This window comes from Leopardus geoffroyi, chromosome C1 (genome assembly GCF_018350155.1).
Source record: "Leopardus geoffroyi isolate Oge1 chromosome C1, O.geoffroyi_Oge1_pat1.0, whole genome shotgun sequence".
In the NCBI taxonomy this organism is placed as follows: domain Eukaryota; kingdom Metazoa; phylum Chordata; class Mammalia; order Carnivora; family Felidae; genus Leopardus; species Leopardus geoffroyi.
Genome location: NC_059328.1, coordinates 127,815,086 through 127,831,351, shown reverse-complemented (window position 1 = coordinate 127,831,351; position 16,266 = coordinate 127,815,086). Strand labels below are relative to the sequence as shown.

Here is a 16,266-nt window from a genome sequence, read left to right as displayed (position 1 = left end):
TTCACAATCTTCATCTCTAGAAGCCAGGTCTCAGGGGTGGTGGGGGAGACCAGGGTAGCAACACCCAAAGGACTCTCCAGATTCCTCTCTGGGGAGGTGGAGATATCCATCACCCAAAAGGCACACCAGGCATTCCGTGGCTGCCTCAGCTTCTATGGAAGTTCTAGAAGAAGACTCAGGCCTAGGGAGATTATGGGACCCACAACACTGCCTCTTGCCAGTGATGAAACAGACATTCATATATACACATCTGCCCCTGGCAACACAGAGAAGGGAGAGCTACATAATAAAACCCACTTCCCTTGCACTCAGGAGAAAAGAGGAGAACTGTTTATACTTACAACAAAGTGGGACAGCAGTTGTGGGGGGAGAAACTCTGATTTTCTATTGGTTTATTTTTGCCGGTTTCTGATTCTTGTGGAGGCCTCACAAGCCCCCATTTTCAGCTGTTTCTTCTGTAGCATTTATTCAAAACAGCTCATTCTATTCACAGGGGACACAAGGTAAGGGACCAGAGACTGCAGACGACAGGTCAGAAGACCCAAGCATTCTAAGTGGTTCTCTGTGACTCAAGGTGGGGGTAAAGCAATGATTTTCAAGGAAAAAAAAACCTGTGTACAGTTTGAAAAAATATACCTAATTATGTATTTTTTTCAGATTTGGATAACAAGTTTGTTTTCACAATACAAATGACAGAAAATAAGTAAAGTTCAACAAAACTCTTGGCTGGTGGAGAATGGACAGAAGAAATATCTTGTGTATATTCATACCTTCGAGGAAGAGGCCAGAGATTTCTCATGGAACCTACAGAAATGAGGGCCAATTAAATGTTTATGTTTAGCATAAAAGGGCAGAGGAGGCCTTTGCCTACCAGGAACCAGGGAGGTCTTCTCAGTTTCTAGGCCAGTCTGCTGACCCTCCACACACAAACTCTTAAATAGAAGCCTAAAAAGAAATTCATGGCAATGCTGGAGTGGGCCTTCTCCTTACTAGAACTGAGGCTGCAGGGCACAGAGCAAGACATATGACAGAGAACAGAGGTTGCTGGGACATCAAAGAATCCAGAAACACTAGAGAACTTGGGTTTGTGGGATGGTTGGTTATGAGGATGTGTGTGTATGTGTGCGCGCGCGCGTGTGTGTGTGTGTGTAGCTGGCTGCATGGGTGCGTGTGTTGGTGTGGGTGTGAAAAAGAGAGAGAAGTTGGGGGAAGGGCTTTAGTTGAAGGGCAGAGGGTTGTTCTTTAATAATTTATTTTTAAGTGTTTATTTCTTTATTTTGAGAGACAGAGAGAGAGCACGCAAAGAGAAAGGGAGAGAGAGAATCCCAAGTGGGCTCTATTCTATCAGTGCAGAGCCCAACAGAGGGCTCCATCCCACAAATTGCAAGATCATGACCCAAGCCAAAACCAAGAGTCGGACACTCAATAGACTGAGCCACCCAGGAACCCCTGGGTGCCAAATGGCCAATTTATGATAAAAACCTGAGCATGCACCATATGGAGTGGCATGAAAGACAGAAAAATCCCTCTCAAAAAAATAACCGGCTGCCAGGACCCTAACCCCGAAGTGAAAATTTACTTGGCAGAGAACAAATCCTATTCAGTCTTGAGAAGCTTAATTTAAATCAATTTGGGGAGAAGCTTGAAGATGGAGCTGGATGCCCTCCCATCTACCATCAAAGATAAAGTTTTTAGCAATCTGGACTTGCAAATGGGGACCTGCTTGTGGAAAGGATTCATCCAAGTTGCTCCATGTGGTTCAAAATACTGCTGTGGAGGTCATTACCTTCTGCCCCCAAACACGCAATAAAATATCAGCACATGAGCCAGTTTCCAAACCGTAAAGGGACAACAGGGGCAGACGTGAGCTATTGAATACTTACTCCCTCTGAGGGGCTGCCCCATCTTAACTTTCAAAGTCAAGAAGGGCAATGGCAGGCAGCACTCAGCAAATTGGACCCAAGTAAACAATTGTATCCCAGAGGATAATCCCACAATTTGTTAATCACAGGAATAAAGGAGTAGAAAAACAAAGAAGAAAACCTGAAACACACCACCTTCGTATATTTAAATGACTCTGAAAATGGATTCATTTCCTCTGTTTGAAAAGAAACTGCTCCAACACAAAGCCATCCCCGATTCCAGGAAATGTTGTATGTTTTTGATTGGAAAGAGTTGGAGGGCAACTGGATAATAAAGCAATGTTTTCTCCAGGTACTCCTCAGCACCTGCTAAAAAGAATCCCATTTAGGAATGAATCTTCAGACAATTTTTTAGGGATTCATTTTAACCTGGTTTCCCCTAATGTAATGCCAAGCAAAGATGGGGTTAATCTCGCTCTTTATTAGCCTGCTTCCAAAGCTGCTGCCTCCTCACATTTTCTTTCCAGGCAAGTACATCCAAAAGTCTCAGGAGGCCTTAAAAAGTCTAGCACTAAATCTTTTGAGTCATTTAATCCCCAAATCTTCCATGTTTGGAGATAATTTCCTCTATGAAAAGAAACTCTAACCTGGTCCAATTCCCCTCTCAAATTTGCTAATGGAACAAAGAGGGCTCTCATTGGGCTCATCCTTGTGGCTGCAGAAACACATGTCTCTAAAAGGGCAGGTTTTGCTTTAGCCTGGGGATGGTTTTTGCTGCAGCTGTCTTTGGCTTCCTCTCATGGCATCTCATCCAGCCAAGCTCTAGTTAAATTAGACCCAAAGGATAGAAAATAGGGGAGGCAGGTGCCTGGAGAAAAGGGGTGTGTAGTGCTCAGGTTCACTCAGCCATGGATAAGCTCCCTTTCTGAGGAATGGGCTGCTCATCCCTGGGAGTGTTAAGAGGTGGGAGCATCCCATATGGTTGCAGAAGGAGCTCCTTGGAATGGAGACCAAATGGGTTCAAAGGTCCCTTCCAACCTTGAATCTGAGTCCTCATAACTACAGAAGAGAGCTTTCAAGGCATGTATGAGAAACTTAATTACTTCTCTTTCCTTCCCCCATCACATATGTCTTCTGCCCCACAATTAGAATATTTCACACTTTATTTAAAGCTCCATTTCCCTTTACCTCACTTCTGTGGGTAATGGGGGAGAAATCCATTTGCCTGGTTAATCAGAGCCCTCCACTGCAAGGAAGACTTTTTAGCAGTTGAGATATGAGCCTATATTAATAACAGGCAATGTTTATTGAGCACTACAATAAGTCTCACACTGTGCTACAGAGTTTACATGCATTATCATATTTAATCCAATCAACAATCCCAAAAGTGAGATGTTATTATTACCTGGATATTACAGCTAAAGAAACATAGTAGAGATATACTGCCCAGCTACCAATGTGATGTCCCTGAATGTGGAGCTGGAAGACACATGTAGAGTCAGCACTCAAGCACCTATATGAGCCAGCTCAAAGTCCCATGATCTGAACCACTAAAGCTGTTCTATTCAGCGAGCTATCCTTCTCTCTACTATCAGCCCTCCTGTTTAAAGAGAAGAGAAAGGAATGCTCCTCTTGAAAGATGTTGTCTTACAAAACTAAAAGAAATAACAGCCTGCGGCTCTTGCATTGAGGTAACTGAGAAGGCTGAGAGTCTGAGGCTGGGGAAAAGGTTGAGAGAATGTAATAGAGCCATAATGGGGCTGAGTTAGTTGTCTTCAGGGTCCCAAATATTAACCTGAGTGCAGTTGGGAGCCAAGGGACCAACGCAGGAAATCCAAAGTGATACATTTCAACCTCTGAGTGATGGACAAATTATGGTACAGTACCATCCTAAAAGAATTCTGCAGCCAGTCTGTTTCCATTGCTGCCTTTTATGTATCTCTTCCATCCAAGTCCCCCACACCCCCAATCTTTCTTTTGATTCCTAGTATCAACACCTTAGGCCAGTGTAAACGGCAATCTCATAGAGTTTTTATTTGTTTGTTTTTAATCAAGATGTATTTATTTATTTATTTATTTAATGTTTATTTATTTTTGAGAGAGAAGGAGACAGAGAGAAAGAAACAAGTTGGGGAGGGGCAGAGAGAGAGAGGGAGACAGAGGATCTGAAGCAGGCTTTGCACTGACAGCAGAGAGCGCATTGCAGGACTCCAACTCTTGAAATGCAAGATCATGACCTGAGCCAAAATCAGACATTTAACCAACTGAGCCACCCAGGAGCCCCTTGAATCAACATCTTAAAGTCAAGAGACTTCACATGAAAATTGGAAGATATGGCCCAAATTCCTATATAGGGCAATCAAGGGTGGTGGCTACCCCTTTTGGACAGGGCATGCCTCTCCAGTTCTCCACAGTCCCCACCACACCCTATGGCCTCATTTTATTTACAGTATCTTCAGGTTTTTTGGGTTTGTCACTTGTGCCTTATGCCTACAAGTAGCTCCAAAGGCTAATCGTGGCTCTGGATTTAGAAAGTTGCTCTTGCACAAGCATTGCATGGATCCCCTACACACACACACACACACACACACACACACACACAATTCCCACCCTGTTATTCTGCTAATATAAAACTCTTGGTAGAATGATCTCAGCAAGATCGCAAAGCCCATCTGTATGCGTGATCAAATCACTGCATTTCTGGCCATACCCTGACTCTGCCATGGGATGCACAGCTCTCTTTAGAGAGCAGACTGTCCACAGGGCTCTCTAGGCACTTCCTCTTGCTATAGAGCTGCCTGAGGTCACCGCCAGTAAATTACTAGTTTAAGGAAAACAATGACAAGCCTTTTCCATGGAGAACAGAGTTTGCTCACTCAATTATTTCCTAAAGTCGTGCCCTCTTTCCCAGCTTGACACCATAATTTTTGAGGCAACAGCACTGAGTCTGTTGTTCTGCAGATCCACAAAGCCACACTGAACCTGCCACATGAGCACAGCAGACTTTGAGAGCGATGCATTCTCTGGCAGTGGAGTTAGTTAAGCAATGATCATTGCATTGTTAATTAAGTGGCTGCTTTGTTAAAATGACTTACCAGGGTGACGCTAAATTGTATTTGTTTACCAGTGGAGCTTTTCTCTTTGTACAGGAAATTTTGTTGACTCGTCTTGACTGCTACAAAGCTTCAATGGAAATGACTAATAATCTCATTTTAGGGAAATCAGACCTTTTAGAAATTCAAGATATGGCTTAGACTTAAGATAAAAATGGTACCCAGAAAATCAGTAATAATTTTCCTAAATTTGGTTTATTTCCCAAAATCATTTCTCACTTGTAGGTGTAGAGACATAAGGCCTTGAGAAAGGAGGAGGGGACTGGGTGCAGTGGGGTGGGGGACCATTTCTTCCACCTAACACCAGCTTGGAAATAGTTGACATTTGATAGCATTGTCTCTGAGATTTGTAATCCTCTGGTAGAATTATATGCCCCTTGGGAAATAGCTTCCTTTTTTTTTTTTTTTTTTATCTTGGGAAACATTAACTTTGTCCCTTTGAGTATTCCCTACTGCCGTCAATGAAGTTTGTGTTTTTTCTCTTTCAGAAGCTAAAGTAGCAATTTTTCTTTTAACAGACAAGGGATAAGTCAGTGAGGGGACAGGATGAGGGTGTGTGTGGGGGGGGGGGGCGGGTACCTGGTGCATTCAGAAGATCTTTAACGCTGTTGCCTCCTACCACCCACCGTCAGGAAGAGGTCTGTTCCTAAGTTTTCTGTCTGACTGGCTTTGAACCTATCTGGGGACAGAGTACAGCCTTCTGTCATACACACACATGCAAACACACTCACACACAAATCAACCAGCTGCAGAACGAGCAACAGGAGGTGGCAGAACACTTGCCACTGTGACACTGGATTTGTAAGCATCCCCTCCAAACCATAGCCAAAGCTAGTTATTCCCTGGGCTAAAGCCAGATTGAGAACTTGGGGATCCTGCCAAAGCCCAGACAGACCCTAAGCCTAGCTCTGTTGCCAGAGCCACACAGGAAAGTCATTAATTCATTAAATACAGCTTCAGTAAACGATTAGGGAGCCCATTATTTGTTCATCAGTGGGCTAGCTGCATAGAGGATATCTGAGCATTCACTTTAAGGAACCCAGAAAATTTAAGGAAGAAGAGAAAAGACATACACTCATTTAAAAATTGAATAACATCACAAGAGATGCCACTCAAAGCAGTACCTAAGTAGATACCAAATGACCTTTCAGAGGAGGGAGCTTTCAGAGGGTGAATAGCAGCCATCAGAGAAAGAAGACATTGTGATGTACTGAAGAGAGCCTGGGCTTTGGAGCCAGACAGACTGAGTGCAGATCCTCACTGTGTGATCTCCGCCAAGTTCCTTGCCCTGTCTGGAAGTCAGTTTCATTACTGGCAGAATAGAGGTGGCACATTCCTTGCAGAGTGGTCAAGGGGATTGATTATATGAGGTCAGGTGCACATCACAAGCACTCAACAAATGTTTGAGCTTTTTGTTCTGTTTTCTTTTTTTTTTTTTTTTTTTTTTTAACGTTCATTAACTTTTTGAGACACAGTGTGAGCATGGCAGGGGCAGAGAGAGAGGGAGACACAGAATCTGAAGCAGGCTCCAGGCTCTGAGCTGTCAGCACAGAGCCCAATGTGGGGCTTGAACTCACGAACCATGAGAGCATGACCTGCCGGTCGGCCACTTAACCAACTGAGCCACCCAGGTGCCCTTGTTCTGTTTTCTTTTTAAGAACATCGTAGAGTAGTTGAAAAAGTAGTTTAGGTAGGTTTGGCTCAGGGGAAAATAAGAAGAGACCATTCCTTAGAGGAAAGGAGGACTATTAAGGAAAAAGTCATCCTATCTAGTGAACACTTTAAGAAGCGGAAAGGTATGAGAAGGGAGGCATTCTGTTTATTTTTTTCACGTTGACTTTTTTTCTGAATATGAAAATGTTTCAGGCTGATTACAGAAAATTTGGAAAGCACAGAAAAATGCGAGGAAGAAAGTAAAAAATCAAATATAATTCCTCACCCAGGGAAAACTCCTATAAACATTTTGGTTTTCCTTCTGATCTTTTTCTAGTACACATTTTAACATAACTGAGACTACACTATATAGATAATTTTGAGTCCTACTTTTTGCACCTAATGTTTTATAAGCATTTTCCTATGTCACTAAAGATTCCTCTTCACAAACATCACTGGCAGTGGCCATATGGAATTCCACATATGGATAATTTCTCAACTGCTCCACTAACGGTGGACATTTAGGGCTGTTCAGACATTTTCCTGTTAGAAATAATGCTTCCATGAATCCCCTTGTGGCAAAATTCTATTTCCTCAGGATAAGATTCTATGGGTGGAATTAGTATTCTAAGGTTCCTGCTGACTGCAGACAAAGTGCTCTCCAGAAAGGATGTCCAATCCACATTCCCACCAGCCACTCGGGAGACACACCTGGTCTTATCCTAATATCCTAATATCCAAAGATTATCTTTGGAAAGAAAAAAATTTGCCTAATTTGACAGTCAGTGAATAGCATCTCATTGTTTTCTTAATTAACTGCTTCCTTTTGGCAGATATACCTAAAAGGATCTAAAGGAGTCCACAGATAAAGGAAGAGCTTTCTTTTGTCTGCAATCAACCAAAATTTATTGTGCAAATCGTTTTACTCTGGACTTATCCTCTGTCCCCTTTTTGGGTGGGTTTGGAAGATTCCACCTCTTAGGTTTCAGCCATTATGAAGAGAAGAGTTTTGAGGTACAATGCAGCTGACATTCTGGGTCAAAATGTACTGAGCCGCTCACTACTGAGCTTCGTGAAAAGCAAGTCATGGAACCTGTCTAAAATTCTGGTCCTTCAAAATGGCATCCTATGGTACATGGGCTAGGATCCCAAGTTTTAGTCAATGACAAAATAAAAGTGCTTTTAAACGTTTCTTTTAATTCTACATAATGTAATATTATGATTAATTTTATCTAGTCATTATTGTGTCTTAAATTGGAAGTTTCTGAGAGTCCCACTTCCTGACCCCAACATCAGTTTTCAGTAGATGAGTACCTTCACCAATAAACATTAGGGAAAGGGTGCAGACAAAAGAGGAAAATTATGCTCTGTAGAGAAAAGGTTCCCAGACACCAGACTATCTCTGAAACACCTCCAGACTGAAATGTTTTATCTGAAGTAAAGGGGGTTGGTGTTTAGGGTCCAGTCTGGGCAAGTCCTCTTTAAATTTTTTTTTTTCAACGTTTATTTATTTTTGGGACAGAGAGAGACAGAGCATAAACGGGGGAGGGGCAGAGAGAGAGGGAGACACAGAATCGGAAACAGGCTCCAGGCTCTGAGCCATCAGCCCAGAGCCCGAAGCGGGGCTCGAACTCACGGACCGCGAGATCGTGACCTGGCTGAAGTCGGACGCTTAACCGACTGCGCCACCCAGGCGCCCCCAAGTCCTCTTTTTAGGACCTTCCTCCGGTGCTCGGTGCCGGCTAACGCTCACATCTCCGTCCCCCGCTGTCACTGGTGCTGTCACCCTGCCAGCAGTCGCACTAGTTGTCGGCCCCGCCCCTCAATCGTTCCCCTGCCCCACCCAGGCTCCGCGCCGGCGGGAAGCAGCTCGAGGATAGAAAACAGTGTCTCGGCGCCCACTGCAAACTCTAGCCAGTCGTGGACTCTTTTAAACGCCCCGCCCCACCCCCACTCCACCCCGCCCAGTTCTTCGACCTAATTCTTTATCCCTGAGGACGCTTGTCCTCCACACTGAGTTGTGGAAGACGCTGGACGTGGTGTCAGAAGACACAATAATGACTAGATAAAATTAATCATAACATTACATTATGTAGAATTAAAAGAAACTTGGGTGCCCCAGTAGCCACTGCGGCTGGAAAGCGAGCAGTTATCATGAACGGGTTCTATGCAAGACCAGTTTCAACCTGCTTTTTCTTAAATATACAAACTCGTAAACTTAGAGCGCAACCCCTCTCCGAGCGGGCAGAAGATCTCAGTGCAAGCCCGGCTTTGAATCCGGAGCCAACCCTGGCATTTCATTTCTGCCAGTCCGCTTTCTGTTTCCTCCGCGTGGGGGCCTTATCCTCTGGTTCACTGCTTTATTCCCAGTGTCGGGAAAAGTGCGTCGCACGCATTGGCACTCATAAATAATCTGTTGACTAAATACATCGATGTAATGGTAACACCCACAGAGTATTGAGAAAATGAATGAGTGATTCCGTGCAAGTTTATCTTGTGATCTGTTACACACACACTTCCATATTTTTTTTTAATACTACTCACGAATTAGTTGCCCGGAAATACACATCTACTTCTCCATCACAGTCTTCCTCCTTAATTATGCCAAAGAATCCTACCCTCTTCTGAAAGTGTTTCCTGATTATGTGTACCTGATGCTAGTACTAGTACTGTGGGTGTGCATGTATGGTTATGCTCTGTATAGTGGTGCTCTGAAGAATCTTTGCTTATTTTCCGAATGTGTTGCATCTGCTGAATGCGCTGGGAATGGAGTCAGATGCTGGACCTACTTCCAGCATTGCCGCCTACTGATTGAGTTATTCTGGCATGTCACTTCCCTCCTCTGGGCCTCAGTGTCTCCATTTGTAGCATTCCCGGGTCTGGAATCCCATCCACGTGAGCAAGGATGGATGCCCCACACAGGGACTCACAGGTCGCCCGTGCGCATCCTGCTTTCCCGGGTTGGGGAACGCCTCCGGGATGCTCTCCACAGCTCAAGACTCACAAGGTGACCTCCAGCTAACAGCAGCCCCTCGAGGTCTACCCAGGTTTACCCTAATTAACTTCACTGGAACTGCCCGAGTGCCAGCACCCTTCCCTCACGCCCTCCTCCCATACGTCTCTCCCCCACCCCGCCTTTCTCCTCCCTGCCCCGCCCGCCCACCCGCGCGGCGCATGCGCTGCCAGCCGAGCGTGTTTTTATAAAAGTCCAGCTTCGCGCAGAAACTTCAGTCTGTTGGCTGCGGCAGCAAGTAGCAAAGTGACCCAGACGACTTGGGTGCCCCGGTAACCACTGCGGCTGGAGAGCGAGTAGTTACCATGGACGGGTTTCGTGTAAGTCCAGTTTCAACCTGCTTTTTCTTAAATGTACAAACTCGTAAACTTAGAGCGCAACCTCTTTCCGAGAGGGCAGAAGCGACCAGAATGTGGGTACCCCAGAGATGCATGGAAAGGAGTTTTCGTGAGCATGGTTCCACTGGAGGGGCAGGGGGGTGGGTTAGGATTGGCATCTTTTTCTCTGTAAGTAGAGGAGAAAATATTGGAACGACGGTTTGGTAGCTGCGTGTGTCTCCCCCTTGAGTCCTGCGGTGCGCGTTAGGCTTACATGCTGTTTGCAAACATAAGAACATTCTGTGCACAAGTGCAGAGAAGGCGTGCGCACTGCTCCCGGACTCAGACTAAGGGTCTCCCGCAGGAGCGCGGGAGTTTATTTGCAGTGTATTACATGATCTGAATTTAGAGGTGGAAGGCGGTGCGCTCGGGCCGCGTTCCCAGAGAGAGACCGTGCCCCTGTTTAATTTAAGGCAGAGGCTCCTGGTGACCAGTCTTACGGTTGGGCGCGTGTTCGCTGAACTCTGCACAGTCGGCGGAGCTGTGTCAGTACCCCCGCACAGTGAGCAGAGGGCGGGAAAGGCGAGCGCACCCAAGATGTTACTCGCCAGAGAGGTCTGAGAATTGGCCGCAGCAGGGAGGTGACCTGGAACAGCCCCCGCGCCTAGGGATTGAGGGGGAGACCTCGCTGGCAATGGAAGCTCCGCGAGTGAACCCCAGGGTTCGGTAATTTGAGATCGTACAGAGGAAGCGGTATTAAACAGTCACTGCGGAGCAGCACCCCCGAGGTGTGCGCGGCGGGGACTAAGGGTGGAGTTAAGGGCTTGGGAGGGCACCTGGGCTGCCGGTAGTTGCGGCGTAGACGGGCAGGTGCATGTGGGGAGACCGTTTGGCTCTCACCGATCCCAATTGCTCTGTTTAACCGTTGGTGGTTTCCTGGAGACTTTTGAAAACCCCTTACCAGGAAGGCTTTTCGTTTCCCCCCAGCGGCGCGCAATTCAAAGGCGCTTACGGAGGAGCCGCCCATTTTCTCCCCAGCACCCTGTGGGACTGAACTTGGTGTGCTGCCGGACGGAACCCAGGGAGCTGTAGCTGCTGGCAGTGGCGTGGGCGTGGTGGGCAGCCGCGGAGGTCCGGAGTTGGACCACCCGGCCCTCAGTGCGCCCTCCGCCTGGAGGCTTCCAGCTGCAGACCTCCGACCCCATTTACTGGGTCAGTGGCGGGGTGGGAAGCGACCCGGGCAGTGAGGAAATGAAACTTGGGGCGAGGACCATGAGTGCAGACCCCGTGACCTTCCCCTCCCAGGAAAATGCTGCACTCCCTAGCTTCCCAAACGCGTCAATAGATAAACATAGGGCAGAAAGACTCAGGCCCCTGGGGAATGCCAGCTGCAGGGGTGTGTGTGGGGTATCTTTTACTAAAACCCCTGTTCAGTACCCCAAGCTCCAAAGGCCCTGCGCTTCAGGCCAGTTTCTCCTTCCCCACTACATGTTGCCTGAAGTACAGAATGGCAGAATGGTTTTGTGTTTAGATGAGCGTGGGGAAGGCAATGTTTTGTGCCTCAGGGGAAAGTCTTTGGGACCCCCCCCCTCCCCCGCCCCAGTGCTCCTTCCTCCTTATATCTTCCCTGTCCTGGCGAATCTTCATACCAAAAGTTAATCCCAGCTCCTCAGAACTGGAGATTTGGCCCCCACTCCCCGTCTGTCCACACACCCCCACCCCCTCCGTCTAGGAGTGGCCTCTTTGTGTTTTGTTTTGGTTTTTTTCCCTCCCAAGGTTTTTTTCTTCCCCCTAGTGGGCGGGGTAGAAGAGTTAGAAAAGATGTGACTTTGAAACCTTCTGAATCTCAGCGCCCTTTTGTTCTAAACAAAGAATTTTGTAACTGATTCTACTAAAGAGTGATATAATGAAGGGACTTGGGGGAACATGGGGAAGAGGGCTGGAGCAGTCTGTAATAATTCTCTTGTGCCCTTCCCTCACTACTTCAGTGGGAGGAGAATGTCCTGAAGAAGCCTGGGCTGAGTTGGGTTTTGTTAATTGCTTTTTAAAAATTCCAGAGACATGTTTTTGAACTTGGAGAATGCCAACTGTACTTGAAAGTTAATATCCATTCCCTTGCTTCTTTTGCAGATATACCCTTCAGATAACTACACCGAAGATGACTTGGGTTCAGGCGACTATGACTCCATGAAGGAACCCTGCTTCCGGGAGGAAAATGCACATTTCAACCGTATCTTTCTGCCCACTGTCTACTCCATCATCTTCTTGACTGGCATAGTGGGCAATGGATTGGTCATCCTGGTCATGGGTTACCAGAAGAAACTGAGAAGCATGACAGACAAGTACAGATTGCATCTATCTGTGGCAGACCTCCTCTTTGTCCTCACACTTCCCTTCTGGGCAGTTGATGCTGTGGCAAACTGGTATTTTGGAAAGTTTCTGTGCAAGGCAGTCCATGTCATCTACACAGTCAACCTCTACAGCAGTGTCCTCATCCTGGCCTTCATCAGTCTGGATCGGTACTTGGCTATTGTCCATGCCACCAACAGTCAGAGGCCAAGGAAGCTGTTGGCTGAAAAGGTGGTCTATGTTGGTGTCTGGATACCTGCCCTCCTGTTGACTATTCCTGATTTCATCTTTGCTAATGTCAGAGAGGCAGATGGGAGGTATATCTGTGACCGCTTCTATCCCAATGACTCGTGGTTGGTGGTATTCCAGTTTCAGCACATCATGGTTGGCCTTATCCTGCCAGGTATTGTCATCCTGTCCTGCTATTGCATTATCATCTCCAAGCTCTCCCACTCCAAGGGCTACCAGAAGCGCAAGGCCCTCAAGACCACAGTTATCCTCATTCTGGCTTTCTTTGCCTGCTGGCTGCCCTACTACATAGGGATCAGCATCGATTCCTTCATCCTCCTGGAAATCATCAAGCAAGGATGTGAGTTTGAGAGCACTGTGCACAAGTGGATTTCCATCACCGAGGCCCTAGCCTTTTTCCACTGTTGCCTGAACCCCATCCTCTATGCCTTCCTTGGAGCCAAATTTAAAACCTCTGCCCAGCATGCACTCACCTCTGTGAGCAGAGGGTCTAGCCTCAAGATCCTTTCCAAAGGGAAGCGGGGAGGACATTCTTCTGTTTCAACTGAGTCCGAGTCTTCCAGTTTTCACTCCAGCTAACACTGATCTAAAAGACTTGTATACATTAAAGAACTTTCTTTTTTTTAAGTTACACATTTTTCAGATATAAAAGACTGACTGATACTGTACAGTTTTTATTGACTGTTGGATTTTTTTCCTTGTGTTTCTTTAGTTTTTATGAGGTTTAATTGACTTATTTATATAAATATTTTTTTGTTTCATGTTGATGAGTGTCTAGGCAGGACCTGTGGCCAAGTTCTTAGTTGCTGTATGTCTGGTTGTAAAACTGTAGAAAAGAGAACTAAACATTCCAGAGTGTGTAGTGAATCACTTAAGCTAGAAATGATCCTCAGCTGTTTGTACATAAATAATCTCTCCATTCCAATGGAACATTTTCTTTTTCCTGTTCTTAAATTGTTTGGTTACACTATGTGATTTTGCTGTAGAAGGTGGCACTTAATAACCAAAGCCTGAAGTGATATAGAAATGCTGGTTTTTTTAGTTTTCTGAAGTGGATTGATTGCAGCACCTACAATGTACAGTCTTTGTATCAAGTTGTTAATAAAAAGTTCATGATAAACTTACTCGCTGTTATGTTCTGATTTCTGTTGACATTCCTTTGGCTGACAGAAGGCAAAAATAATAATACATTTATGGCATGTCAGGTCCTATCCTAGTTGTAATATTTTATTTAACCCTTATCACAAATCTCTGATAGGAACTCTGGCTCAATTAATAATAATAACATTACTATTAATAGAACTATAGTTCTTTTTTTTTTTAAGTTTAAAGTTTATTTATTTACTTTGAGAGAGCGTGCAGGCAGGGGAGGGGCAGAGAGAAAGGGAGACAGAGAACCTTCAGGCTCTAGGCTGTCAGCAAAGAGCCCAAAGCAGGACTCAAACTCATGGACCTGTGAGATCATCTGAGCCAAAACCAAGAGTCTAATGCTCTACCGAGTGAGCCACCCAAGTGCCCCAATAGAACTACATCTTGTAGAGCAGGGAACTGAGGCACAGAAGTCCTAAGTGACTTGGTTAAAGGCATGTGACAAGTAGCACAGCTAGTATTCCAAACCAGGGAATCTGTCTTCGAAATCTTAAGATTTAACCACTTTCAACTCCTAGACATTTAGAAACATCCAGCCAGTTCCTGTTCCTATGAAAAATAATCTTTCTGAAGGATAAACGTGTGCAAAGGAAAAAAAGTATGTGTTACCATGTTTTAGATTTTACAACAACTGACCCCTTGTATAATCTAGGTCTGGGCTGTGCCAAGGATTGCAAGCTTTTCTCCTCTGATCATCTCAACCTAGATACCATCACTCCTTTTTCACACAAAGGAACTGAGATTCAGAGACTTTCCACAACTTGCACTTTCAAGGGGACAAACCAGGGGTTGATTCCATTCATCATTCCAGCACTTGTTCTTCACTGCACCCACTATTGTCCCCCAGAACACCTGGTCGTAAGTCAACTGAACTGTTGAAAATAAAGCCAAAAGTGAATGTTTTCTTCATAAAATTAACCATGCCCAAAATACCCAAAATACCCCTCTTGCAATATCTTCTATGCAAATCTCCACACTTAATCTATTGTAACACCTAGCACCTGAAGGGATTAGCCAAGCAGATAAAAGTTAAATTCATGCTTTCAGAGCTCGGAAAAAAAAGGTACACTGAAGCAAGCTCCTGATTGCCCACATTTTGCACAAGAGTTTGGAGTCTTATGTAACAACACCCATAGCTATTGACAATACCATTGTGCAAGCCCCAGGCTCTTGAGTAAATTTCAGCTCCAGTCTCTGCTTAAAGATAATTTCTAAACTATATAGCAGCCATACCTATCTCATTTTGGATCACAAACAGGGCACTCCAGGCATGCACTCAAAGATAATATCCAGGATATAATTAAGGCAATATTTGGTCTACTTTTCGTAATTGTTTCCGGCACAGAAAATCTATTTTGGAGGAAAAATTGCAATGTATTATCTTTCTGAGGCAAATCACATTTGTTGAAGGCAAATTATAGATCCTTTGAAGGGAAATAACTTAATTACTTAAAATAGAATCCAATTTGGCTGTACATTTCTGCTGCAGTATATGGATCTGGAATAATTCAGAGTGGTATTCTTATGCCACTTGAGAACACAATTAGATTTTATATAGGAAATTATCTTGAGGTTTCTTCGTTTTCCCTGGGAAGCCTAATTGGATCACCCTTCATTTAAGCATAGTTTTACATGTACTCTTTCAAAGGGTTACTCTTAAAACCACGACCATTGTAAAAGACTTCACTTGAACTTTCTCTATAAATATTTATTCTTGAGACAATAGAAGAAATCCTTGGAAGGAATTCGTTTTCTTTCTCATCTTGGCTTGAAACCTAGTCACCCCAGATTCCTCTCCTTTACCCTGGAGTCACAACAAAAGGAACCGAGCTGAAACAAAATTCCCAGTGTCACCAGTCTTAATGGATATTTCATTCTCCCTTAGAACAAAGGTGGGATAACTCTTTTTAAAAAAGAAAAAAAAGCTTTGGCTCTCACCCAGCCCTGAAAGCCCCACCTCCCCATCATTCTCTGTCCCCACCCTGCCACGTTCTGAGCTGCTCCAAAGCGTTCCCTGTGTCGTGGTTTGTTCGACAATGCTGGGAAACCCAGTCTGCTAGTCAGCCCTCACATGAAGTAGCTGATTGTTCCCTCTCCTCATCCCTTATGAATGGGGCCCTTGAAGGTCAGTAATGTAGATCCAGTTGTATAATGGAAGCTAAAATATTTAAATTGTATGCATGCTGCCACTAATGGCATAAATATGACATCTGAGCTATTAATAACAGTAAGCCTTTAACTGGGGAGGAAAGAAGATGTTTTTATCTTGCAAAGCCTTTGTTTTCCCAAAATGCCAGTCGGCAATTCACCTCCCCCTACTGTGGGCTTCTCAGCCTCCTTTTGTGGTTATGCCTATGTTAAAATAATAATTCTGGAGTACTCTTTTAGGAGGATAACCTACAGGTTTTATTTTAACAATTTAACAAACTTGACTTTCTCCAAGCTTATTGTCAGATAGTAAAGGCTCCACAACGAGAAGTGAGTTGTCATTATTTCCATGTAATACTTACTTAGGAGGGGCAAGGACCACTGAAAGGAAAAATTCACATTATTTTAGAAAA

General features: G+C 44.8%; 2 protein-coding genes across 2 annotated transcripts in view; one reads left to right on the top strand and one right to left on the bottom strand.

Moving 5' to 3' along the window:
- Window positions 1-16,266, bottom strand: part of THSD7B (thrombospondin type 1 domain containing 7B) — a 1,583,569-nt gene that overhangs the window by 1,448,233 nt on the left and 119,070 nt on the right. The window lies entirely within an intron of this gene.
- Window positions 9,835-13,677, top strand: CXCR4 (C-X-C motif chemokine receptor 4). The gene is made up of 2 exons (XM_045479672.1): window positions 9,835-9,961; window positions 12,089-13,677. The coding sequence occupies exons 1-2, from the start codon at window positions 9,947-9,949 to the stop codon at window positions 13,133-13,135; spliced, it is 1,062 nt and encodes a 353-aa protein (XP_045335628.1). The 5' UTR covers window positions 9,835-9,946; the 3' UTR covers window positions 13,136-13,677.